The 25,800-nt window shown below is 43.3% G+C and overlaps 1 protein-coding gene across 1 annotated transcript in view; it reads right to left on the minus strand.

Annotated features, from left to right (window-relative positions):
• Positions 1–25,800, minus strand: part of LOC138663915 (gastrula zinc finger protein XlCGF53.1-like) — a 129,333-nt gene that overhangs the window by 31,502 nt on the left and 72,031 nt on the right. The window contains exons 9-12 of the mRNA XM_069750285.1: positions 25,298–25,395; positions 25,009–25,099; positions 20,341–20,438; positions 20,054–20,144 (exon numbers count right to left, since the gene is read on the minus strand). Of these exons, the coding sequence (XP_069606386.1) occupies positions 20,054–20,144; positions 20,341–20,438; positions 25,009–25,099; positions 25,298–25,395 (378 nt within the window). The remainder of the gene's footprint in view (positions 1–20,053; positions 20,145–20,340; positions 20,439–25,008; positions 25,100–25,297; positions 25,396–25,800) is intronic.

Here is a 25,800-nt window from a genome sequence, read left to right on the forward strand (position 1 = left end):
ATATTGAACTTATCTAAAAGGACTTTGAGTGCGGATCATGTTGCTTTATTGTCCAAAGGTCTAAATTACTGTCTGCCTGAAAAATTTGATCTAACTGACTTTAAGATAGATTTATTTAAATGTACGAGAAAACTCCATCTTTATAAATACTTTCAGAAAGAAAAGCAACAAATTGTTAATAATGATATTTCCCAAATGACGTTGAGTAATACGATAAAATTAGAGAGCAGCCTAGGAACACTTGGCTTTATGGTTTATCCCTCAGAGGGAGATCTAGAAAGAAATGAAACAGAATTGCTATTGAGTTTAAGCGATCCTGAAATAAGTCAATCTGGTGATTCTATTGATATGCCTTGTTCTGATGTTAAACCCTTTAGGGGAGGTATTAAGTCTCGTTTTATCCCTCCCGTTGCTCCTGGTAACGCCATCGACCTTTTTCAAGATCTAGTTATCAAGGATGTAGAAGCCATTATTTATCAAAATCCTCCAAAGAATCTTAATGCTAAAGAACTAGTGGCACTGAAAGAACTGAAAACTTGGGACGATGTCGTTATCAGGAGAGCGGATAAAGGGGGTAACATAGTAGTTCTTGATAAAGAATACTATGTAAAAGAAGCCCTTTCACAGCTTGATGATAAGACAACTTATTGTGTATTGCCTAGTAATCCTACTCATAAATATATAAAAAAATTAAGAACGTTATTAAGAAAGTATGTGGAAAAGGGAGTATTATCTAGAAAACGTGCAGAAAGTTTATTATTAGAATATCCACAATTCCCATATTGGTATAGTATACCTAAAATCCATAAGGATATAAAGAAACCTCCAGGACGGCCGATAATTTCAGGCATTAATTCAGTCACTGAGGCATTGTCCCAATATATCGACTGGTTATTAAAACCAATATTACATACTATTCCTTCATTTATTAAGGACTCAGGAGAATTAATTTCTATCTTAAAAGACGTGGACTGGCAACCCACTTTTTCTTTAACATCAATAGATGTAGTAAATTTATACACCAGGATCCCAAAAGATAAAGGTATATTGGCAATACAGACTATTTTGCATAGAAGAAGGGTAGATCAAGAAATTATTTCTTTCATTATAGAAAGTCTGGATTTTGTTTTGTCTAATAATTCTTTTAAGTTTATGGATAAGTGGTACACACAACTAATTGGGACTGCAATGGGTACGCCCATTTCATGTACATATGCAAACCTTTTTTTGGCTATTTTTGAGGATGTTTACATTAATAATATTAATAATCCATATATTAAGCATATTCGTTTATATACTCGTTTTGTGGATGACATCATGATAATTTGGGACGGTAATGAAGAGGAGTTTAATGATTTCGTAAATTATCTGAATACTTCAAATGAAGAAAATATGAAATTCACGTCCTGCTATGGCCATAATAGTTTAGAATATCTTGATGTAAAAATCGATGTTGTTGAAGGTCAGATATTCACAAAAGTGTTCAGAAAATTGACAGCAACAAATAATGTTTTACACTTTGACAGTGCTCATCCTCATCATACAAAAAAGGGTTTGCCATACAGCCAAATGGTACGATTGCGTAAAATTAATAATGATAACGAGATGTTTAATAATCAGATTAGTGAATTAAAATCACGGTTTATTAAGAGGGGTTATCCAGAGCAATTGTTGAACGAAGCTGAAAGACGTATAGAGAAGTCTACTCAACAAGATCTCCTAAAAAGAAAAAATAAAAGAACTAATGGAAATCAGGCAGATAAAACGGAAGGAAAAAATCTTTCCTTCTGTTTTAAACATAGTAACTTAGACAAGGTCATACATACTTCGATTAGAAAAAACTGGCATGTTTTAAGGACTGATAAGGATCTTACATCAGTTTGTAATAATAACCCAAGGTTTGCTTATAAACGATCTCATAATCTAGCAGACCTGTTAGTGCATAATAGAATTGCAGTGCCTAGAAATACTTGGTTATCCAGTTATGTTCCAGCTGGAAACCATAAATGTGGCAATTGTCGATTTTGTCATCTACATCTTACAAATAATCCTTTGTTAATAGGTTCTGTTGCCCATTCAGTAAAAGATTTCATATCTTGTAAAAGTAGATTTGTCGTTTATATTTTGTTTTGTCCCTGCCGATATTTTTATATCGGAAAAACAATAAGACCATTAATCACTAGGTTTAAGGAGCATTATAACTCTATAAAAACTGGTAAAGGTTGTTTGAGATTAATTGAACATATGAGGGAGAAACATGAAGCAAATCCTGAAGCGCTTAGTTTTGCTGGCATTGAAATGGTTAAATACCCTCCGCAAGGAGGAGATCAAAATAAAATTTTATTACAGAAAGAAGCCAAATGGATTCTAAATACTTGCGCACAGGGACCTATCGGACTAAATGATAGATTAGATTATTCTGTCTTTTTGTAATAAAATAAAATATTTTTTCTAGGCAATGTACTGATATAAAGTGTTTGAATATTAACATTATAAGATGTAGTTATATAGTCATATAATTCCTTCAGTGTTACAAATTTGCATATAGATTATTATTATGTTTATTGTACGTACTCATTACACATAGTCACAGCCACGTATTTTTTATGTTCACATGTTGTGTCAATATACTCGTCAGTGATCCTATAAAGGGAAATGACGTTTAGTAATCTATTAGCTGGACCCGTCGAAGCACCTGCGAGTGCGAAACGGCCGTCGTCCTGACTCCAATGCCGCACCCTCTGTTGTACCGCACGCTCTAATGGACTTTTCCTGTTAAAGTTTCTTCAAATAAATCACGATTCATACTGCCAATCTAGGGTGAGTGCCGCATATTCTTTCTTTTTTGGTGACTTTGGACTGCTTGTTATTGCTTATTATGCTGAGCACCCGAATCTAGAGGCAATCGTGAGTACCTGGTCTCAGTCAGCCCGCTAACAGTTCCGCTTGGTGGAATCAGTATTCACTCTAGTGCCGTCCATTCTGCTCCTGTGGTTTACGCTATTCAATGACTCGTTGTTTGTGGACTGAGCACAGAATATAGTGATACGATAGAAGATTTTGTGTACCACACAGGATTATTCTTATGGAAGACAATATGGACACAATTGATGACACAGGTATGGAGAAACATGGAATACTAGCAGGTCGTGAGGGTGCGGTGGAGTTTTTTGCAGATTGTAACCTGAAGGATGAATTACAAATTATCAGTACCAAAACCTTAGAAAATAAAATTAATTCGCTTGCTGAAAAAGAAATGCGTTTATTCTGGACAATAAAATCTCTTAAGTCTTATATAGAGTGCGATAGAGTACCTAGAGGACTTCGTGTTTTTAAAGAAATATCTCAATTTCAACACGACATATTGTTCCAAAAAGAATGGGAGAAAATACATCTGCAATGCTCCCGTAACCTTTTGATGTTGGTAACTAATCAGAATGAAAAAGAATATTCTTTATTATGTCAAGAACTTGAAAAAGCTAAGAAAGAATTGGCATCTCGAGTTACAGAGAACCAGAACAAAAGCTTTATTAATAAATTGGAAAGAAAACTAACCCTTTTACAAATAGACATTAAGCAACAAAAGAAAGAAAAATTTTTGCGAGATAAAACTGATTATGATATGGGACTTATTTTTAAATGGAACAGAAATAAAGGACAGTCTACTTTTTATAACAGAAATCGTTTTCAAAAAGGAAATAAAACTTATAAGAAAAAGAAACAGGATGGGTGGATTACTGATTCTGAGTCCAGTGCTTTGGAGGACTCAGGTGAGAGTGATGCTATCACACCAGTAAAAACCAAGTCGCCAATCCCTTTAGAAGAAAGATTAGACGAGGAAGGAGAAAGTGCAACCATCAGAAGAAAGCGCAAACAAGTGTCCTGGAGGAAATAATTCCAATTAGTTCGAATAATGAACTTGAAAGAGATGATTTACAAATATTGAACTTATCTAAAAGGACTTTGAGTGCGGATCATGTTGCTTTATTGTCCAAAGGTCTAAATTACTGTCTGCCTGAAAAATTTGATCTAACTGACTTTAAGATAGATTTATTTAAATGTACGAGAAAACTCCATCTTTATAAATACTTTCAGAAAGAAAAGCAACAAATTGTTAATAATGATATTTCCCAAATGACGTTGAGTAATACGATAAAATTAGAGAGCAGCCTAGGAACACTTGGCTTTATGGTTTATCCCTCAGAGGGAGATCTAGAAAGAAATGAAACAGAATTGCTATTGAGTTTAAACGATCCTGAAATAAGTCAATCTGGTGATTCTATTGATATGCCTTGTTCTGATGTTAAACCCTTTAGGGGAGGTATTAAGTCTCGTTTTATCCCTCCCGTTGCTCCTGGTAACGCCATCGACCTTTTTCAAGATCTAGTTATCAAGGATGTAGAAGCCATTATTTATCAAAATCCTCCAAAGAATCTTAATGCTAAAGAACTAGTGGCACTGAAAGAACTGAAAACTTGGGACGATGTCGTTATCAGGAGAGCGGATAAAGGGGGTAACATAGTAGTTCTTGATAAAGAATACTATGTAAAAGAAGCCCTTTCACAGCTTGATGATAAGACAACTTATTGTGTATTGCCTAGTAATCCTACTCATAAATATATAAAAAAATTAAGAACGTTATTAAGAAAGTATGTGGAAAAGGGAGTATTATCTAGAAAACGTGCAGAAAGTTTATTATTAGAATATCCACAATTCCCATATTGGTATAGTATACCTAAAATCCATAAGGATATAAAGAAACCTCCAGGACGGCCGATAATTTCAGGCATTAATTCAGTCACTGAGGCATTGTCCCAATATATCGACTGGTTATTAAAACCAATATTACATACTATTCCTTCATTTATTAAGGACTCAGGAGAATTAATTTCTATCTTAAAAGACGTGGACTGGCAACCCACTTTTTCTTTAACATCAATAGATGTAGTAAATTTATACACCAGGATCCCAAAAGATAAAGGTATATTGGCAATACAGACTATTTTGCATAGAAGAAGGGCAGATCAAGAAATTATTTCTTTCATTATAGAAAGTCTGGATTTTGTTTTGTCTAATAATTCTTTTAAGTTTATGGATAAGTGGTACACACAACTAATTGGGACTGCAATGGGTACGCCCATTTCATGTACATATGCAAACCTTTTTTTGGCTATTTTTGAGGATGTTTACATTAATAATATTAATAATCCATATATTAAGCATATTCGTTTATATACTCGTTTTGTGGATGACATCATGATAATTTGGGACGGTAATGAAGAGGAGTTTAATGATTTCGTAAATTATCTGAATACTTCAAATGAAGAAAATATGAAATTCACGTCCTGCTATGGCCATAATAGTTTAGAATATCTTGATGTAAAAATCGATGTTGTTGAAGGTCAGATATTCACAAAAGTGTTCAGAAAATTGACAGCAACAAATAATGTTTTACACTTTGACAGTGCTCATCCTCATCATACAAAAAAGGGTTTGCCATACAGCCAAATGGTACGATTGCGTAAAATTAATAATGATAACGAGATGTTTAATAATCAGATTAGTGAATTAAAATCACGGTTTATTAAGAGGGGTTATCCAGAGCAATTGTTGAACGAAGCTGAAAGACGTATAGAGAAGTCTACTCAACAAGATCTCCTAAAAAGAAAAAATAAAAGAACTAATGGAAATCAGGCAGATAAAACGGAAGGAAAAAATTTTTCCTTCTGTTTTAAACATAGTAACTTAGACAAGGTCATACATACTTCGGTTAGAAAAAACTGGCATGTTTTAAGGACTGATAAGGATCTTACATCAGTTTGTAATAATAACCCAAGGTTTGCTTATAAACGATCTCATAATCTAGCAGACCTGTTAGTGCATAATAGAATTGCAGTGCCTAGAAATACTTGGTTATCCAGTTATGTTCCAGCTGGAAACCATAAATGTGGCAATTGTCGATTTTGTCATCTACATCTTACAAATAATCCTTTGTTAATAGGTTCTGTTGCCCATTCAGTAAAAGATTTCATATCTTGTAAAAGTAGATTTGTCGTTTATATTTTGTTTTGTCCCTGCCGATATTTTTATATCGGAAAAACAATAAGACCATTAATCACTAGGTTTAAGGAGCATTATAACTCTATAAAAACTGGTAAAGGTTGTTTGAGATTAATTGAACATATGAGGGAGAAACATGAAGCAAATCCTGAAGCGCTTAGTTTTGCTGGCATTGAAATGGTTAAATACCCTCCGCAAGGAGGAGATCAAAATAAAATTTTATTACAGAAAGAAGCCAAATGGATTCTAAATACTTGCGCACAGGGACCTATCGGACTAAATGATAGATTAGATTATTCTGTCTTTTTGTAATAAAATAAAATATTTTTTCTAGGCAATGTACTGATATAAAGTGTTTGAATATTAACATTATAAGATGTAGTTATATAGTCATATAATTCCTTCAGTGTTACAAATTTGCATATAGATTATTATTATGTTTATTGTACGTACTCATTACACATAGTCACAGCCACGTATTTTTTATGTTCACATGTTGTGTCAATATACTCGTCAGTGATCCTATAAAGGGAAATGACGTTTAGTAATCTATTAGCTGGACCCGTCGAAGCACCTGCGAGTGCGAAACGGCCGTCGTCCTGACTCCAATGCCGCACCCTCTGTTGTACCGCACGCTCTAATGGACTTTTCCTGTTAAAGTTTCTTCAAATAAATCACGATTCATACTGCCAATCTAGGGTGAGTGCCGCATATTCTTTCTTTTTTGGTGACAGTCATGGCAGTACTTGGCATGGATGTGATGTTTTCAGAAGTGCCCACAGCCTAAAACCTTGTTGACTAGCTGCGCTGCAGCCTTTCAACGAGTCTTATTCGGCTTGCAAACCCAAACAGGAAACCGGATTTCCGTTTACAAGTCCAACCAGGCAACCCCCACATGTACTTATGCTGGCTAACAGATGTAAATCATTCAGCTGCGGCAAGAAAAACTGAAACGCCGAGTACTAAAAAATACTCGGAGGACCTCCGAGCGTGCTCGAGAAATCTCGGGTAACGAGTATATTCGTTCATCACTAATCTTAAGTCTGGAGGACAATGGGTTGTTTGGACTGCCCGATAGGAATATGTATGGTTAACTGTTTGTCTGATTTACTTTGATATGATCTCAATTCAAAGGCATAATAAATCAACATGAAAAGGACTATTTATTGTTACCCATTTTTACCAATTCAAGACTGGGCCATTTATCCCTATATCTGACCAAGCAAATTTTGGGATTTTTTAATACATGCTGTTTAACCTCTTAACCATCCAACCTGAATTCTCCTTCCTGACCAGGCCATTTTTTTTAAATTCTGACCAGTGTCACTTTATAAGGCAATAACTATGGAATGCTTCAAAGGATCTTACTCTTCCCGAGACTGCTCTTTTAACCCCTTTCTGACATTAGACGTACTATCCCGTTGAGGTGGGGTGGGCCCCTATGACCACCGACGGGATAGTACGTCATACGCGATCGGCCGCGCTCACGGGGGGAGCGCGGGCGATCGCGGCCGGGTGTCAGCTGCCTATCGCAGCTGACATCCGGCACTATGTGCCAGGAGCGGTCACGGACCGCTCCCGGCACATTAACCTCCGGCACACCGCGATCAAACATGATCGTGATGTGCTGGCGGTATAGGGAAGCATCGCGCAGGGAGGGGGCTCCCTGCGGGCTTCCCTGAGCCCCCCGCAGCAACGCGATGTAATCGCGTTGCTGCGAGGGTCTCACTACCTCCCTCCCTGCTGCAGGCCCGGATCCAAGATGGCCGCAGCATGCGGGTCCTGCAGGGAGGGAGGTGGCTTACCAAGTGCCTGCTCAGAGCAGGCACTGTGAAGCCTGCAGCACTGTAAGTCAGATCGGTGATCTGACAGAGTGCTGTGCAAACTGTCAGATCACCGATCTGTGATGTCCCCCCCGGGGTAAAGTAAAAAAGTTAAAAAAAAATATTTCCAAATGTGTAAAAAAAAATTAAAAAAAATATTCCTAAATAATGGAAAAAAAAAAATATTATTCCCATAAATACATTTCTTTATCTAAATAAAAAAAAACAACAATAAAAGTACACATATTTAGTATCGCCGCGTCCGTAACGGCCCGACCTATAAAACGGGCCCACTAGTTAACCCCTTCAGTAAACACCGTAAGAACAAAAAAAAAAAAAACAAGGCAAAAAACGCTTTATTATCATACCGCTGAACAAAAAGTGGAATAACACGCGATCAAAAAGACAGATATAAATAACCATGGTACCGCTGAAAGCGTCATCTTGTCGCGCAAAAAACGAGCCACCATACAGCATCATCAGCAAAAAAATAAAAAAGTTATAGTCCTGAGAATAAAAATAAAATAATTATTTTTTCTATAAAAGTTTCTATTGTATAAAAGCGCCAAAACATAAAAAAATGATATAAATGAGGTATCGCTGTAATCGTACTGACCCGAAGAATAAAACTGCTTCATTGATTTTACCAAACGCGGAACGGTATAAACGCCTCCCCCAAAAGAAATTCATGAATAGCTGGTTTTTGGTCATTGTGCCTCACAAAAATCGGAATAAAAAGCGAACAAAAAATGTCACGTGCCCGAAAATGTTACCAATAAAAACGTCAACTCGTCCCGCAAAAAACAAGACCTCACATGACTCTGTGGACCAAAATATGGAAAAATTATAGCTCTCAAAATGTGGGAACGCTAAAAATATTTTTTGCAATAAAAAGCGTCTTTCAGTGTGTGACGGCTGCCAATCATAAAAATCCGCTAAAAAACCCGCTATAAAAGTAAATCAACTTTATCACCCCCTTAGTTAGGGAAAAATTAAAAAAATATATTTATTTCCATTTTCCCATTAGGGCTAGGGTTAGGGCTAGGGTTAGAGCTAGGGTTAGGGCTACAGTTAGGGTTGGGGCTAAAGTTAGGGTTAGGGTTGGGGCTAAAGTTATGGTTAGGGTTTAGATTACATTTACAGTTAGGAATAGGGTTGGGATTAGGGGTGTGTCAGGGTTAGAGGTGTGGTTAGGGTTACCGTTGGGATTAGGGTTAGGGGTGTGTTTGGATTAGGGTTTCAGTTATAATTGGGGGGTTTCCACTGTTTAGGCACATCAGGGCCTCTCCAAACGCGACATGGTGTCCGATCTCAATTCCAGCCAATTCTGCGTTGAAAAGTAAAACAGTGCTTCTTCCCTTCCAAGCTCTCCCGTGTGCCCAAACAGGGGTTTACCACAACATATGCAGTATCAGCGTACTCAGGACAAATAGGACAACAACTTTTGGGGTCCAATTTCTCCTGTTACCCTTGGGAAAATACAAAACTGGGGGCTAATTTTTGTGGGAAAAAATTTGTTTTATTTTTACGGCTCTGCATTATAAACTTCTGTGAAGCCCTTGGTGGGTCAAAGCGCTCAAAACACATCTAGATAAGTTCCTTAGGGGGTCTACTTTCCAAAATGGTGTCACTTGTGGGGGGTTTCAATGTTTAGGCACATCAGTGGCTCTCCAAACGCAACATGGCGTCCCATCTCAATTCCTGTCAATTTTGCATTGAAAAGTCAAACAGCGCTCCTTCCCTTCCGAGCTCTCCCATGCGCCCAAACAGTGGTTTACCCCCACATATGAGGTATCAGCGTACTCAGGACAAATTGTACAACAACTTTTGGGGTCCATTTTCTCCTGTTACCCTTGGTAAAATAAAACAAATTGGAGCTGAAGTAAATTTTTTGTGAAAAAAAGTTCAATGTTCATTTTTATTTAAACATTCCAAAAATTCCTGTGAAGCACCAGAAGGGTTAATAAACTTCTTGAATATGGTTTTGAGCACCTTGAGGGGTGCAGTTTTTAGAATGGTGTCACACTTGGGTATTTTCTATCATATAGACCCCTCAAACTGACTTCAAATGAGATGTGGTCCCTAAAAAAAAATGGTGTTGTAAAAATGAGAAATTGCTGGTCAACTTTTAACCCTTATAACTCCCTAACAAAAAAAAAATTTTGGTTCCAAAATTGTGCTGATGTAAAGTAGACATGTGGGAAATGTTACTTATTAAGTATTTTGTGTGACATATCTGTGATTTAATTGCATAAAAATTCAAAGTTGGAAAATTGCGAAATTTTCATAATTTTCGCCAAATTTCCGTTTTTTTCAGAAATAAACGCAGGTACTATCAAAGAATTTTTACCACTATCATGAAGTACAATATGTCACGAGAAAACAATGTCAGAATCACCGGGATCCGTTGAAGCGTTCCAGAGTTATAACCTCATAAAGGGACAGTGGTCAGAATTGTAAAAAATGGCCCGGTCATTAACGTGCAAACCACCCTTGGGGGTAAAGGGGTTAATGACGTAGCAGAAGAGATAGCCCATGACCAGACAGGCCGTTCTGACATTTGCCATAATTGCCGGATGGCCATTCCGGCGCGGAATGAGGGGATGAGTGACCAAGTGCGGGGGCTCCCTGTTGAAGGACCACGGCCTTGTCTCAAGGGAGGATTCCAACCCTCTGGAGGTGTCCAGGATCATCCTTAAAAAGGAGGACCTTTTCAAGCTTGTTAGAAGTTAGAGGTCCAGGATCGGTCTTACTTTTCGGTCCCCTTTTTGGAACCAAGATCTCTTAGATCTAGACTGTCCTGAACAACCCTTCCACTGTTGGTTGGATCTATAGGACACCTGCGATCCTTTGTTCCTAAGTGGGGAACACCCCCAACTACTCACCGAATAAGCGACCACTCTGTAAGGGAGTGATGTCAGAAGTTTTTTGAACGCAGAGTATGCTTCCGTTCTCTGATCCATAAAGCTCTTCTGAATGAAATGGCATTCGCTGCAGACAGCGCAGCGCAAATAGCTGCGTTCAAAGAGGCGTACTGTCTCCGGAAAGAGAGAGAACTGTTCTGAATCAAACAAATATAGACCAACACTGGAACCATCAGTAACAAAAGCTACATAGACCAAACACCCTGTGGCGAGGTGTATAGCACATTTACATAGGACACTCCTATGTGTTGCGGACACTACTCTAATTTTTTCTGTTATTGCGAATCAAAGTAGCTAAGGTCTCTGGCCCGTAGACCATTGGTCTGGCAGCCCGTGCGGGGCTAAGGAAAGGTAAAGCGCTGAACTCGAGGCCACAAGATGGAACGAGTCATTGTCTGACAGTCCATGGTATTTTCAAAAAAATGACCCATCGGGCAGGAATACTGGTAGGTATACCACAGGAGTTAAGCTGCAAAGGTAGCAAAGTGCGCAGCTGCATCCGCCAGGTGAGGAAAAAAAACATCTCTTGAGTTGCTGCCGCCATTGAACATGCAGAGATAAAAGGATGAACTCTCAATCAACCATCCTCTTAACAGGGAGGTGGAAAGGAATCGTCCGCCTCCTCGCATCATCCTTTAAATAGTGGCGATGTAGAGGGGAACTGCTCAGACGTCAAAAGGAGGGCATCTGTACATCCACGGAGTTCAAGTTCCTGGGTGGACTGGGTTGGCATTAGGCCCAGCTGTAGAAGAGTATATGTGGAGGTGACACTCCATGTGCTCATTTGATGATGGTGTGAGGAGATCGCTGTCCTTTGAAGGACCCGTCGCCCAGGGTATACGTGGAGGCGACACTCCATGTGCTCATTCGATGATGGTGTGAGGAGATCGGTGTCCTTTGAAGGACCCGTCGCCCTTAAAAACAGTTAAACCAGGCATGGCATCTGGTGTCGCTTGAAGAGGCGTCTGTTTCAAGAGCAAGTCCATTTGCGATTGTTCATGGTGGGGCCAGAACCCTGGACTCCAATGCTGTTAAAAAAACACCAGTGTTTACCACTGCGCTACCATGGTGCTCACCAGTGAATCGCTTATCCGGACGCTCGCTGTTCAGAAAAATGGCGAATGCACTACTAAGGATTTTATCTCCGTTTGGAGTCCTTGTCAATCCACAGATATTGGATGATGGTCTAAATAGGCGAATCCAGCTTGTGCTGAGGCTTTGGAGAGTCCAGATCCAAGGTCACCTCCGATTCAGATGCGGAGTCTAGTTCTCAGCAAATCATTGGCGAGGAAGATCAAGAAATGAAGCTCCGGTTTTCTAGACGCCTGTAAGTTTCTAGAATACTTGTGGCCCTTGCTAGCCGACGGCCCCCGTATAGGAGAGGATCCATCCGTATTGGTCCTGCGAGCACTCCGAACCACAGTGGGTTCACATAGGGATACAATCTCTTGGTCAGAGAAGCCATGGATTGCGGCAGTGACGAAGCCCACTCAGGGGGACTAGGTACTCTGGGGAAAAAACTGGGATCGGCGGTGGCGGAAGGCTCCTGCGCTCATTTGAACTAGGTACTCTGGGAAAAGTGTCCGGCTTCGGGCTGGCTATGTGCCTTTCAGACCAGGGAATGCTGGTCATGTACCTTCAAGACCAGGGAATGCTGGTCATGTACCTTTAAGACCAGGGAATGCTGGTCATGTACCTATAAGACCAGGGATTGCTGGTCGGGAGCCTTTAAGACTAGCTTTAGGACCAGGGAATTCTGGATCTAGCGGTTAAACTGGTCGTGTGCCTTTAAGACTAGCTTCTGTTCCTGGGAATACTGGACATAGCCTGTATGCTGGTTGTGTGCCTTTAAGACCAGCTTTGAGGACCAGGACATAGTTTTCCAATCCATTATCCCCCTCTGCATGCTGCCGGAGGTGTGTGGGGAAAGGAGAGCAGGGGGAGGGATGGAGCAGCGTCTCCCTACTCGGTTCCTGAGTCTCCCGTCAGCGCTGGATTAGTGTCTCCAGCGCTGAATACCGCCGGGTCCGATGTAGCAGCCACTTCTGGGTGTACACAGCTCGTGTCCGGAAGCGGCATGAGGATGAAACATGGCCGCTGAGAATATGCTGTGTTCTCGTCCTGAACAAGAAGCGCCTGAATAGGGGGTGGAGCCATAACATGCGCCCTAGCATGAGCGGAGGCTAAATTTTCGGTGCAGGCCAGCGTCGAGCAGGAAAAAAAGGGGGAACGACCCGTCGTTGCAAAAAAAGAAAGGGGGAAAAGCGCACGATTGCCCTCCAGCCGCTCGAGTCCCAGCACTTACCTAGGAATCTGCCGCAAGGCAGAGTATGCAGCTCTGTTCAGCAGGTCAATAAGAAGAGATCCTCTGCTGTCGCTGCTGTTTGGACGGTGCAGAGATAAAGAGAAAAAACTTCAATCCATCGTCCCTTTAGCAACGAGGTGAAGAGGTACTGTCCGCCTCCTTGTACCATCCGCTTTCAACAGTAGTGGTGCAGTGGGGGCTGCTCGGATGCCACGCTGGAGAGTGCCGCTGAACATCCGAGGGTAAAAGCTGGTGAGCAGGGCAAAGTGTCTGGCAAGAAGGCCTGGCTGCAGAAGAGGGTACGTGGAGGCGACACTCCATGTGCTTGTCTGTTAAGAGATGCGGGGAGATCGGTGCCCTTGAAGGGGCGAGTCGCCCCTAGAATCAACTCAGGCAGTGGCATCCCAAATCGCAGGCGAGGATACGGAGAGGCGACACTCTCCGTGCTTGCCTGTTGATGGTTAGGGGAGATCAGAGCCTTGAAAGGATCTGTCGCCCCTTCGTCCGTTGTAAAAGGTAAAAAGATAAAAATAAAATAATAAAGAGTTTTGGGTCTGAATAACAGACCAGTCCGTGTGCCTCCTACGGACACTAAGCAAGAACTGGTTGGCTGAGAGCCAGCAGGAGGGGGTATACTGCAGGGGAGGAGCTAACTTTTTTCTGTATCACTTAGTGTCAGCCTCCTAGTGGAAGCAGCATACTCCCCCACGGTCTGTGTCGTCAAATGAGGCGAAGGAGAAACATGTGTTCAGAAACGCCCGATTAAAACATAAAGTAAATTAATCCAATCAATAAACGGCGTAATGAGGAAAAAAACACCACAATTAAGGGGTTTCTTGTTTCCGCAACATTGCAATAAAATACAATAACAGGCGACTAAAACATCATATCTACCCCAAAATCATATCAGTAAAAACGACAGCTCAGTGTGCAAAAAATAAGCCCTCACTCAGCCAAGGATACCAAAAAATGGGGATGTAACGAGCCTTGGAAAAAAACGGGTTTTTTTGTTTTGTTTTTTTTTAACAAAATTGATGAATTTTTTTCACTACTTAAATAACAAAGAACCTATACATGTTTGGTATCTGCAAACATATACTGTTGGGATTAGGATTGTGTCAGGGTTAGAGGTGTGGTTTGGGTTATGGTTGGGATTAGGGGTGTGTTGGGGTTAGGGGTGTGTTGGGGTTAGGGATGTGGTTAGTGTTGGGATTAGGGTTAGGGGTGTGTTGGGGTTAGGGATGTGGTTAGAGTTGGGATTAGGCTTAGAGGTATGTTGGGGTTAGGGTTGGAGTAAGAATTGGGGGGTTTCCACTGTTTAGGCACATCAGGGGCTCTCGAAACGCGACATGGCTTCCGATCTCAATTCCAGCCAATTCGGTGTTGAAAAAGTAAAACGGTGCTCCTTCCCTTCCGAGCTCTGCTGTGCGCCCAAACAGTGGTTTACCCCTACATGTGGGGTATCAGCATACTCAGGACAAATTGGACAACAACTTCTGTCATCCAATTTCTCCTGTTACCCTTGCGAAAATAAAAATTTGGAAGCTAAAAAAATGATTTTTGTGGGAAAAAATGATTTTTTTTATTTTCATGGCCCTGCATTAAACTTTAGGAAAACACTAGGGGGTTCAAAGTTCTCAAAAAATTTTGGGCTAAGAGTCGTTTTTGTGGAAAAAAATGATTTTTTAATTTTCACAGCTCTACATTATAAACTTTAGTGAAACAATTGAGGGTTCAATGTGCACACCACACATCTAGATCAGTTCCTTAGGTGGTCTAGTTTCCAAAATGGTGTCACTTGTGGGGAGTTTCCACTGTTTAGGCACATCAGAGGCTCTCCAAACGCGACATGCCATCTGATCTCAATTCCAGCCAATTCTGCGTTGGAAAAAGTCAAACGGTGCTCTAGTCTATGGCCCCATCGGCGTATACGTCCAAACCCTGTTTTACAGAGGTGGTTGGGAAATGAACTAACAGCACTCAAGAACACAATAGGAAAGCACCCTAAAAAGAGCACCAAAATGTTATCACACCATTTCTGCTGAACATGACAGTATATGTCCCATATGTGGATGTACAGTACTGCTTAGCCATACGGCAAGTCTCGGGAGGGACAAAGCGCTATTTGCCTCCTGGAGCACAGATTTTCCTAGAATAGTTTGCAGACATCAAATACAGAGCCCCTAAGTGTTAGACGATCAGAATAGCCCACTCAAGTAACCCCATTTTGGAAATGATACACCTTTTTCACTTTATCTATAGGAGTAGTGATGAATTTGACTCCATCAGTGTTTTCTGCTATTGCAAAGCCCAGTACATTCTAGTGCCCATACATTAGGTCCAGTTCACACTTCAGGAGACACGCAAACTGTAAATTAAGCAGGCTCTCATCGCTAGAGAAAAGCCAAACATGTGGGCAATAAAGGGTGTTTAGGCAGACTGTGGGCCTCAGAAAGGGGGCATTTGGATTTGGGAGTGCAGAACTTGCTGAAATTTTTTTGGGGCGAAGCGAGGAGCCATTTAGCTTTTCCGGAGCCTTTGTACTACACATTTATCCGGCGCTCTACGCTGAGAACTTACATTGGGGTTTTCATCTAAATCTATGAGTGATGTGATTGAGATGAAACGCTCGAGGGATCCATTCATTTTAATTCGGCAGCAGATTTACTCTGGACTCCATCTGGCCTCAGTTCAGTGGTGTCCTTCTTTTCACCAGATTACAGGTCAGACAGCGTCCACAGTGCCTCCATCTGCCTCAGCCTAAACTTACTGGGATCTTTGGGAGGCAGAATGATCAAATCAATAGTAGGTCGAGAATAGATTTCATTCATTTTTTACTCCGTTCCTCGTGCGGTATAAGTGATTACACGACTTTATTCTTCGGTTTAGTGCGATTACATCAATACCAGATTTATATTAGGTTTTTATATTTGGCTGTTGTCACCCACTAAAAGATGTGTTTTTTTGTTGAAAAAACAAGTTTTGCATCCCCATATTCGGAGAGATATAATTTTTCCATATTTCTGCACAGTCATGTGAGATCTTGTTTTTATTTTTGCGGGACGAATTAATGTTTTTATTCCTACAATTTTCGGGCACATTAAATTTTTTGATCAGTTTTGTATTCCAATTTTGAGGAGGCAGAATGAATAAAATCCAAAAATTCAAGAATTGTCTTTTCTTTATTTATGTCAAACACAGTGTGGAAAAAGTGAAGACAACTTCATTCTTCTGGTCAGTACGATTACAGCGATACCAACTTGCTTAACTGTTGACATTAACAGTAATTTCAAACAGAAGTGCCCAAACTTTTATATGCTGCTGTAAAAGACCTTTCGTGGGTATTTCATTGATGAATTACTCTTTTTTTTTTAAATCCTAGCATATTTGTCTCAACTACAGTGGAATTGTAGCCTCCTGATTGCATAGCAGAGCTGACTGGGTCTTCTTGGATCCAGCAGCTCTTGCCCCTTTCCTCCATCCAGTGATCACATAACTGCTGGGCCTGGAGGAGTAAGTTAGTTATTCCTATTTCTGTACATACAGCCAGGGCCGTATTTAGAGTTTCTGTTGCCCTAGGCACTTATAGTGCTGCCTCCTCCATTGTTGAGTATGACACTATCGGCAGTGGCTTTAGCAAAAATCGCTGATGAGAAAGTAGCCTTTTGTAGCAGATCCAGCAGTTTTTCTGCATCTGCCGCGTAATGGATCACTTACGGCAACTACGTTCGGCCTCATTCATTTCCTATGGGACTCGCGATCCTGCAAATGCGGTACTTGCAGCAATGGAAAAAAACACAGCAGTACAAGCAGTGTTTTTTTTGTCTCACCGCAAGTGCAAAACCGCTAGTGCCGCACGTCTCCAAGTAGCCATCACTACCTGTCCCTGCACCTTGCTAGCTCATCCCTAACCATCCCTCCCTGTCCTAAAAGTACACTATAAAGCTTTAGAGAAACAATTTATTAACAGACATATTCCAATGATAATGAGGGCTCCAGGCTACGGTGTAGACTGGGACGGGCAGTCTCCGAGCCTCCATTCTCTCTGTGCACACCCTCAGTCCCTGCCTCACTGCCTGTGCACAGACATCCCTCCACTGAACCCGGTAATCACCGCTCGCAGTAGCATACCGGCAGAGGTGTATCTAAGTTTTCTGGCACCTGGGGCAAGAATTTATTTTGGCACATCCCCCAGCACACATGCGATTTGCACTTAGTCATGTACCCACAAGCTCCTCTTCCCAATGCTCTCAATGTTCAGTGAAAAACAGAGAAGCAGAAGAGAAGTTCGTTGTCACAGGACCAGAAGTGTGAAAGTCGCATATGAGTGAAGAGTCCATGTGATGAATAATGGAACCTGCAGAGCTGAATCCTGACATCGCAGGCTACTGAATTCTCACAACTCATGCACTGCACACTTTTAGGATTCTCCCTTGCCGGTGGACAGTCATGTCAGCACAAGCATGTGATTTGTATACTTCTGACCACATTCCGACTAGACGTGCCCAGCCTCGCTCAGTTCATTTTCATTGAGTGAGACCACACATGTCTAGTCAGTACGTGACCGCATGTATGTAAATCGCCAGCACTAGAAAATCCTGACAGCGTGCAGTGCGAACTGTGAGAATTCAGAAGTCTGCAGTCACATGAATGACTGCAGACTCATTACAAACCTGGACATTCCCTTTAATGCTCCTAAAATGAATAAAAACATGAGAGTTAGTCAGTATCACAAATAACATTTACATCCAGATACCTTAAAGATGACGTCATCTCTGGAGCCTTCTTCTTTTCTTCATCTTGTCCAGACCCCATGGTGAGTTTTCTCATCCACAGCCATCTCTGCAGACCTCCATCTTCTCCGCTCTTTTGCAGAAAATCTCCACATGATGCCCTTAAAGATAGCCGTGTCATTAAAATGCTCCTGAATAAAAAGTTGCCCCTCACTATATTGTCTGCACAAAATATGACCCCCACATTGTCCCTCTTATGGTGCATGCTCTGCACACTGACCTCTCCTTACCATACCGGCCCCCTCTTCAGACTGTCCTCTCACACTGTGTCCCCCCTATAGGGCCCAGTATTTATACTGTACTCTCTCATCACCCTCCCCCTCCTTGTTATACTGTCCCCTCCTGGCTGTGCCCTTACATCGTCCCCCATGCTACGCCCCCCCCCCCACTCAAGTTTCTATTCTGTGCCCACTCACTTTTCTTCCCCCATACTGTCTCCTCACACTATTCCCCTCCATCCTCATACTGTCTCCTCTCACATCCCCCTCTTCACCATACTGTCTCCTCATATATTTACCCCCTCACTTTCTATACTGCATGCTCACCCGACTCCCCATACTGTGTCTGCACACATCCCATCACCCTCACTCCCCGTTCTCTGTCCACATCCATTTTTCACATCGCTACTCATACTGTGTCTGCATACATTCCCCCGTTCTCTCCCCATACTGTCTGCACCCATCCCCCATACTGTTTCCTCATACACGCCCCCTAATCCCCAGTACTGTTTCCTCCTACACGCCCCTTATTCCCCAGTACTGTTTCCTCCTACACACCCCCCATTCCCCAGTACTGCTTCCTCATACACGCCCCCCATTCCCTCGTACTGTTTCTTCATACATGCCCCCCCACCCTGTATGCATGGCTCCCCCATACTCCCACCCTGTATGCATGGCTCCCCCATCCTCCCACCCTGTATGCATAGCTCCCCCATGCTGTATGCATGGCTTCCCCATCCTCCATGCATGGCTCCCCCATTCCTCCCATCCTGTATGCATGGCTCCCCCATTCCTCCCATTCTGTATGCATGGCTCCCCCATCCTCCCACCCTGTATGCATGGCTCCCCCATCCTCTCACCCTGTATGCATGGTTCCCTCATCCTCCACGAATGGCTTCCCCATCCTCCCACCCTGTATGCATGGCTCCCCCATCCTCCCACCCTGTATGCATGGCTCATCCATCCTCCCACCCTGTATGCATGGCTCCCCCATCCTCACATCCTGTATGCATGGCTCCCCCATCCTCCCACCCTGTATGCATGGCTCCCCCATCCTGTATGCATGGCTCCCCCATCCTCCCATCCTGTATGCACGGCTCCCCCATCCTCCCACCCTGTATACATGGCTCCCCCATCCTCCCACCCTGTATGCATGGCTTCCCCATCCTGTATGTATGGCTCCCCCATCCTCCCACCCTGAATGCATGGCTCCCCCATCCTCCCCACATCATACTGACCTTTCTCACACCGCGCGGCGCTGAACTTTCCGGCATCTCTGTCCCAGCGCTTCTTCCTGTATGAGTGGTCACGTGGTACCGCTCATTAAGGTGATGAATATGCGTCCATATTCATCACCTTAATGAGCGATACCACGTGACCGCTGAGGACAGGATGAGCTGCCGGAGCTGAGACGGAGTTGCAGGCACCGCTGGAGGAGAGTGAGCATGACGTCTTCAAGGAGGTGGAGGGGGGGATGGCGGGGACGGGGAGAGAGGGAGGGAGGTGGGTGTGGGAGAAGGCAGTTGACCCCGGGCTTTATAAAAAAAAAAACTTGCTCCAGTGCGCCCCCGACATCCTGGCGCCCTAGGCATGTGCCCTCAAGAGCCTAGTGGCAAATACGGCCCTGTACACAGAGCTTGTGAAGTCCTAACATACAGGCAATCCATGCATGGGTTGTGGCTGTCGAACAGCCGCTTGACATACAGCCATAGCGACTCGAATATAGAGTATCTTCGGTGTGTTTGAATATTATTAGAACACGAGCGTACTCGGATAACACCTTATCCGAGTACGCTAGCTCATCACTAATAGTTTTACAGCACTTCGGAAGTAGTGGTGAATCTAAGACCACAGAGCTCACACAAAAATGGTAAAAGCCATTGACTGAGGAGAATCTGTGACATCTCTGCATTTATTGGTTACTACTCACCTGGGTAGTCATATGTAGGAATCTCCTCTTTACACCACTCAACACCCCTCACATAGGTCTCTATAGTATTAATATGGGTCAGATTTTCATCCTGGAAAAAATATTGTAAAAGTCACAGACAGATGGAGAAGTCACATCTATGATCAGATCTAATCCTGCCATCTCCACCGTTCTCATTACACAAGTATAAAACATATAATACTGGTGGATAAAAAGACTGGGCACAAGACGTTCACAGCTGTCTACACATCATAGGGAAGATCTCATGACATCTTCTCTCCATCTACCTGATGATCCTGAGGAACATCGAGATTTTCTTGTTTGCAGTCCTGTGGAAGAAGAGGACGGGGACATCTCTCTGGTGTTGTCCTCTTACTGGATAGAACTGGAGGAAACACATACAGGGACTGAATTAATTTTTTTACATACAGATAATTATAGGCTGTGTGTATTTAGCCCTGTCTATTACCTGGTGATGTGAGGGGTTGGGGAACCTCCATCATGACGTCCCTGTACAGATCTTTGTGTCCTTCTAAATACTCCCACTCCTCCATAAAGAAATAGACGGTGACATCCTGACACCCTATTCCGTCCTTGTGACCCGGGCCCTAATTTCCATGGACGGAATAGTACGTCGTGATTGAGGTGAAACCCTCGAGGGATCCATTCACTTTAATTCTTAAGCAGATTTACTCTGGACTCCATCTGGCCTCAGTTCAGTGGTGTCCTTCTTTTCACCAGATTACAGGTCAGACAGCGTCCAGTGCCTCCATCTGCCTCAGCCTAAACTTACTGGGATCTTTGGGAGGCAGAATGAACAAATCAATAGTAGGTCAAGAATAGATTTCATTCATTTTTTACTCCGTTCCTCTTGTGGTGTAAGTGATTAGAATACTTTATTCTCTAGTTTAGTGCAATTACATTGATACCAGATTTATATTAAGTTTTTATATTTGGCTGTTGTCACCCACTAAAAGATGTTTATTTTGTTGAAAAAACATGTTTTGCATCCCCAAATTCGGAGAGATATAATTTTTCCATATTTCTGCAGACAGTCATGTGAGGTCTTGTTTTTATTTTTGCGGGACGAATTAACGTTTTTATTCCTACAATTTTCGGGCACATTACATTTTTTGAGCAGCTCTATATTCCAATTTTGGGGAGGCAGAATGAATAAAATCCAAAAATTCAAGAATTGTCTTTTGTTTATTTATGCCGATCACAGTGTGGAAAAAATGAAGATAACTTCATTCTTCTGGTCAGTACGATTACAGCGATACCAACTTGCTTAACTGTTGACAATAACAGTAATTTCGAACAGGGGTGCCCAAACTTTTATATGCTGCTGTAAAAGACTTTTGGTGGGTATTTCATTGATGAAATACTCTTTTCTTTTTTAAATCCTAGCATTTTTGTCTCAACTACAGTGGAATTGTAGCCTCCTGATTGCATAGCAGAGCTGACTGGGTCTTCTTGGATCCAGCAGCTCTTGCCCCTTTCCTCCATCCAGTGATCACATAATTGCTGGGTCTGGAGGAGTAAGTTAGTTATTCCTATTTCTGTATACACAGCCAGGACAGTATTTAGAGTTTCTGCTGCCCTAGGCACTTATAGTGCTGCCTCCTCCATTGTTGAGTATGACACTATTGGCAGTGACTTTGGCAAAAATCGCTGATGTGAAAGTAGCCTTTTGTAGCAGATCCGGCAGTTTTTCCACATCTGCCGCGTAACGGATCACTTACGGCAACTACGTTCGGCCTCATTCATTCCCTATGGGACTTGCGGACATGTGCGGCACTTGCGGTTTTGTAGCGATCCGGCAAATGCGGTACTTGCAGCAATGGAAAAAACACTGCTAGCAGTATTTTTTTGTCTCACCGCAAGTGCAAAACCGCTAGTGCCGCACATGTCCACAAGTAGCCATCACTACCTGTCCCTGCACCTTGCTCGCTCATCCGTAACCATCCCTCTCTGACCTAAAACTACACTATAAAGCTTTAGAAAAACAATTAACTGACATATTCCTAAGATAATGAGGGCTCCAGGCTACGATGTAGACTGGGACAGGCAGTCTCCGGGCCTCCATTCTCTCTGTGCACACCCTCAGTCCCTGCCTCACTGCCTGTGCTGCACTGTGCACAGACATACCTCCACCGAACCCGGTAATCACCGCTCGCAGTGGCATACCGGCAGAGGTGTATCTAGGGTTTCTGGCACCTGGGGCAAGAATTCATTGTGGCCCCCCCCCCCCCCCCCACCAAGGACATATGCGATTTTCACACTTAGTCATGTACCGACGAGCTGCTCTCCCTAACGCTCTCAATTTTCAGTGAAAAACTGAGAGAAGCAGGAAGAGAAGCTTGATGTCACCGGACCACAAGTATGAAAATCACATATGAGTGACGTGTCCATGTGACGACTACTGGATCCTGCAGAGCTGAATCCTGACATCGCAGCTTCTGAATTCTCACATTGCATGCACTGCACACTACTAGGATTCTCCCTTGCCGGTGGACAGTCATGTCAGCACAAGCATGTGATTTGTATACTTCTGACCACATTCCGACTAGACGTGCCCAGCCTCGCTCAGTTCATTTTCATTGAGTGAGACCACACATGTCTAGTCAGTACGTGATCGCATGTATGTAAATCGCCAGCACTAGAAAATCCTGACAGGGTGCAGTGCGCACTGTGAGAACTCAGAAGTCTGCAGTCACAAAGAATGACTGCTGACGCCTTACAAGCCTGGACATCCCCTGTTATGCTCCTAACATGAATAAAAACATGAGAGTTAGTTAGTATCACAAATAACATTTACATCGAGGTACCTTATAGATGACGTCGTCTCTGGAGCCTTCTCCTTTTCTTCATCTTGTCAAGATCCCAAGATGAGTTTGCTCATCCACAGCCGTCTCTGCAGACCTCCATCTTCCCCGCTCTTATGCAGAAAATCTCCACATGATGCTCTTAAAAATATCTGTCATTATAATGCTCCTGAATAAAAAATTGCCACTCACTATATTGTCTGCACAAAATATGACCCCCACACTGTCCCTCTTATGGTACATGCTCTTCACACTGACCTTTCCTTTCCATACCGGCCCCCTCTTCAGACTGTCCTCTCACACTGTGTCCCCCCTATAGGGCCCAGTATTTATACTGTACTCTCTCATCACACTTCCCCTCCTTGGTATACTGTCCTCTCCTGGCTGTGTCCTTACACTGTCCCCCATGCTATGCCCCCAATACTCAGTTTCTAGTCTGTGCCCACTCACTTTTCTGACCCCCATACTGTATCCTCACACTATTCCCCTCCATCCTCATACAGTTTTCTCTCACATCCCCCTGTTCACCATACTGTCTCCTCATATATTTACCCCCTCACTTTCTATACTGCATGCTCACCTGACTCCCCATACTGTGTCTGCACACATCCCATCACCCTCACTCCCCGTTCTCTGTCCACATACATTTTTCACATCGCTACTCATACTGTGTCCGCATAAATTCCCCGTTTGCTCCCCATACTGTCTGCACCCATCTCCCATACGGTTTCCTCATATATGTCCCCCATTTCCTCATACTGTTTCGTCATACACGCCCCCCATTCCCAAGTACGGTTTCCTCATACACGGCCCCCATACCCCAGTACTGTTTCCTCCTACATGCCTCCCATTCCCCAGTACTGTTTCCTCATACACTCCCCCACTTCCCCGAAACTGTTCCCTCATACACGCCCATTCCCCCGTACTGTTTCCTCATACACGCCCCCCCATTCCTCATTACTTTTTCGTCAGAAACGCCCCCCATTCCCCCTGTTTCCTCATACATGCCCCCCCCCCCCACCCTGTATGCATGGCTCCCCCCCACCCTGTATGCATGGCTCCCCCATCCTTCCACCCTGTATGCATGGCTCCCCCATCCTCCCACCCTGTATGCATGGCTCCCCCATCCTCCCACCCTGTATGCATGGCTCCCCCATCCTCCCACCCTGTATGCATGGCTCCCCATCCTCCCACCCTGTATGCATGGCTCCCCCATCCTCCCACCTTGTATGCATGGCTCCCCCATTCTCCCATCCTGTATGCATGGCTCCCCCATCCTCCCACCCTGTATGCATGGCTCCCCCATCCTGTATGCATGGCTCCCCCATCCTCCCACCCTGTATGCATGACTCACCCATCCTCCCACCCTGTATGCATGGCTCCCCCATCCTCCCACCCTGTATGCATGGCTCCCCCATCCTCCCATCCTGTATGCATGGCTCCACCATCCTGTATGCATGGCTTCCCCATCCTCCCACCCTGTATGCATGGCTCCCCCATCCTGTATGCATGGCTCTTCCATCCTCCCATCCTGTATGCATGTCTCCCCCCGTCCTCCTCCATCCTCCCCCCGTCATACTCACCTTTCTCACACCGCGCAGCGTTGAACTTCCCGGCATCTCAGTCCCGCAGCAGCTTCTCCCTGTATGAGCGGTCACGTGGTTCAGCTCATTAAGGTGATGAATATGCGTCGCAGGCGGTTGACCCCGGACTTATATATATATATATATATATATATATATATAAAGAAAACTTGCTCAATACGCCCCCCTGCATTCTGGCGCCCTAGGCACGTGCCCTCAAGTGCTTAGTAGCAAATACGGCCCTGTACACAGCGCTTGCGAAGTCCCAACAAACAGGCAATCCATGCATGGGTTGTGGCTGTCGAACAGCTGCATGACATACAGCCACAGCGAAGAGAATAGAGATTATCTTCGGTGTGTTCGAATACCATTAGAACACGAGCGTGCTCGGATAACACCGTATTCGAGCACGCTCGCTCATCACTAATATTTTTACAGCACTTCGGAAGAAGTGGTGAGTCTAAGACCACAGAGCTCACACAAAATGGAAAAAGCCATTGACTGAGGAGAATCTGTGACATCTCTGCATTTAGTGGTCACTACTCACCTGGGTAGTCATATGTAGGAATCTCCTCTTTACACCGCTCATCACCTCTCAGATAGTTCTCTATAGTATTATCATGGGTCATATCTTCATCCTGAAACAAATATTGTAAAAGTCACAGACAGATGGAGAAGTCACATCTATGATCAGCTCTAATCCTGCCATCTCCACCGTTCTCATTACACAAGTATAAAACATATAATACTGGTGGATAAAACAAGACTGAGCACAAGACCTTCACAGCCATCTACACATCATAGGGGAGATCTCATGACACCTTCTCTCCATCTACCTGATGATCCAAAGGAACATCAAGATCTTCTTGTTTACAGTCCTGTGGAAGAAGAGGACGGAAACATCTCTCTGGTGTTGTCCTCTTACTGGATGGAACTGGAGGAAACACATACAGGGACTGAATTAATTTTTTTACATACAGATAATTATAGGCCATGTGTATTTAGCCCTGTCTATTACCTGGTGAAGTGAGGGGCCAGGGAACCTCCATCATGACGTCCTTGTACATATCTTTGCGTCCTCCTAAATACTCCCACTCCTCCATAAAGAAATAGACGGTGACATCCTGACACCCTATTCCGTCCTTGTGACCCGGGCCCTAATTCCCATGGATGGAATAGTACGTCACATGCGATCAGCCGCGCTAAAGGGGGGAGCGCGGCTGATGGCTGCCGGGTGTCAGCTGATTATCACTGATGACATCCGGACTATGTGCCAGGAGTGGTCACGTACCACTCCCGGCACTTTTACCCCCGGAACACCGCGATCAAAGAAGATTGC

The sequence above is a fragment of the Ranitomeya imitator genome, chromosome 2 (genome assembly GCF_032444005.1).
Source record: "Ranitomeya imitator isolate aRanImi1 chromosome 2, aRanImi1.pri, whole genome shotgun sequence".
Taxonomy (NCBI): Eukaryota; Metazoa; Chordata; class Amphibia; order Anura; family Dendrobatidae; genus Ranitomeya; species Ranitomeya imitator.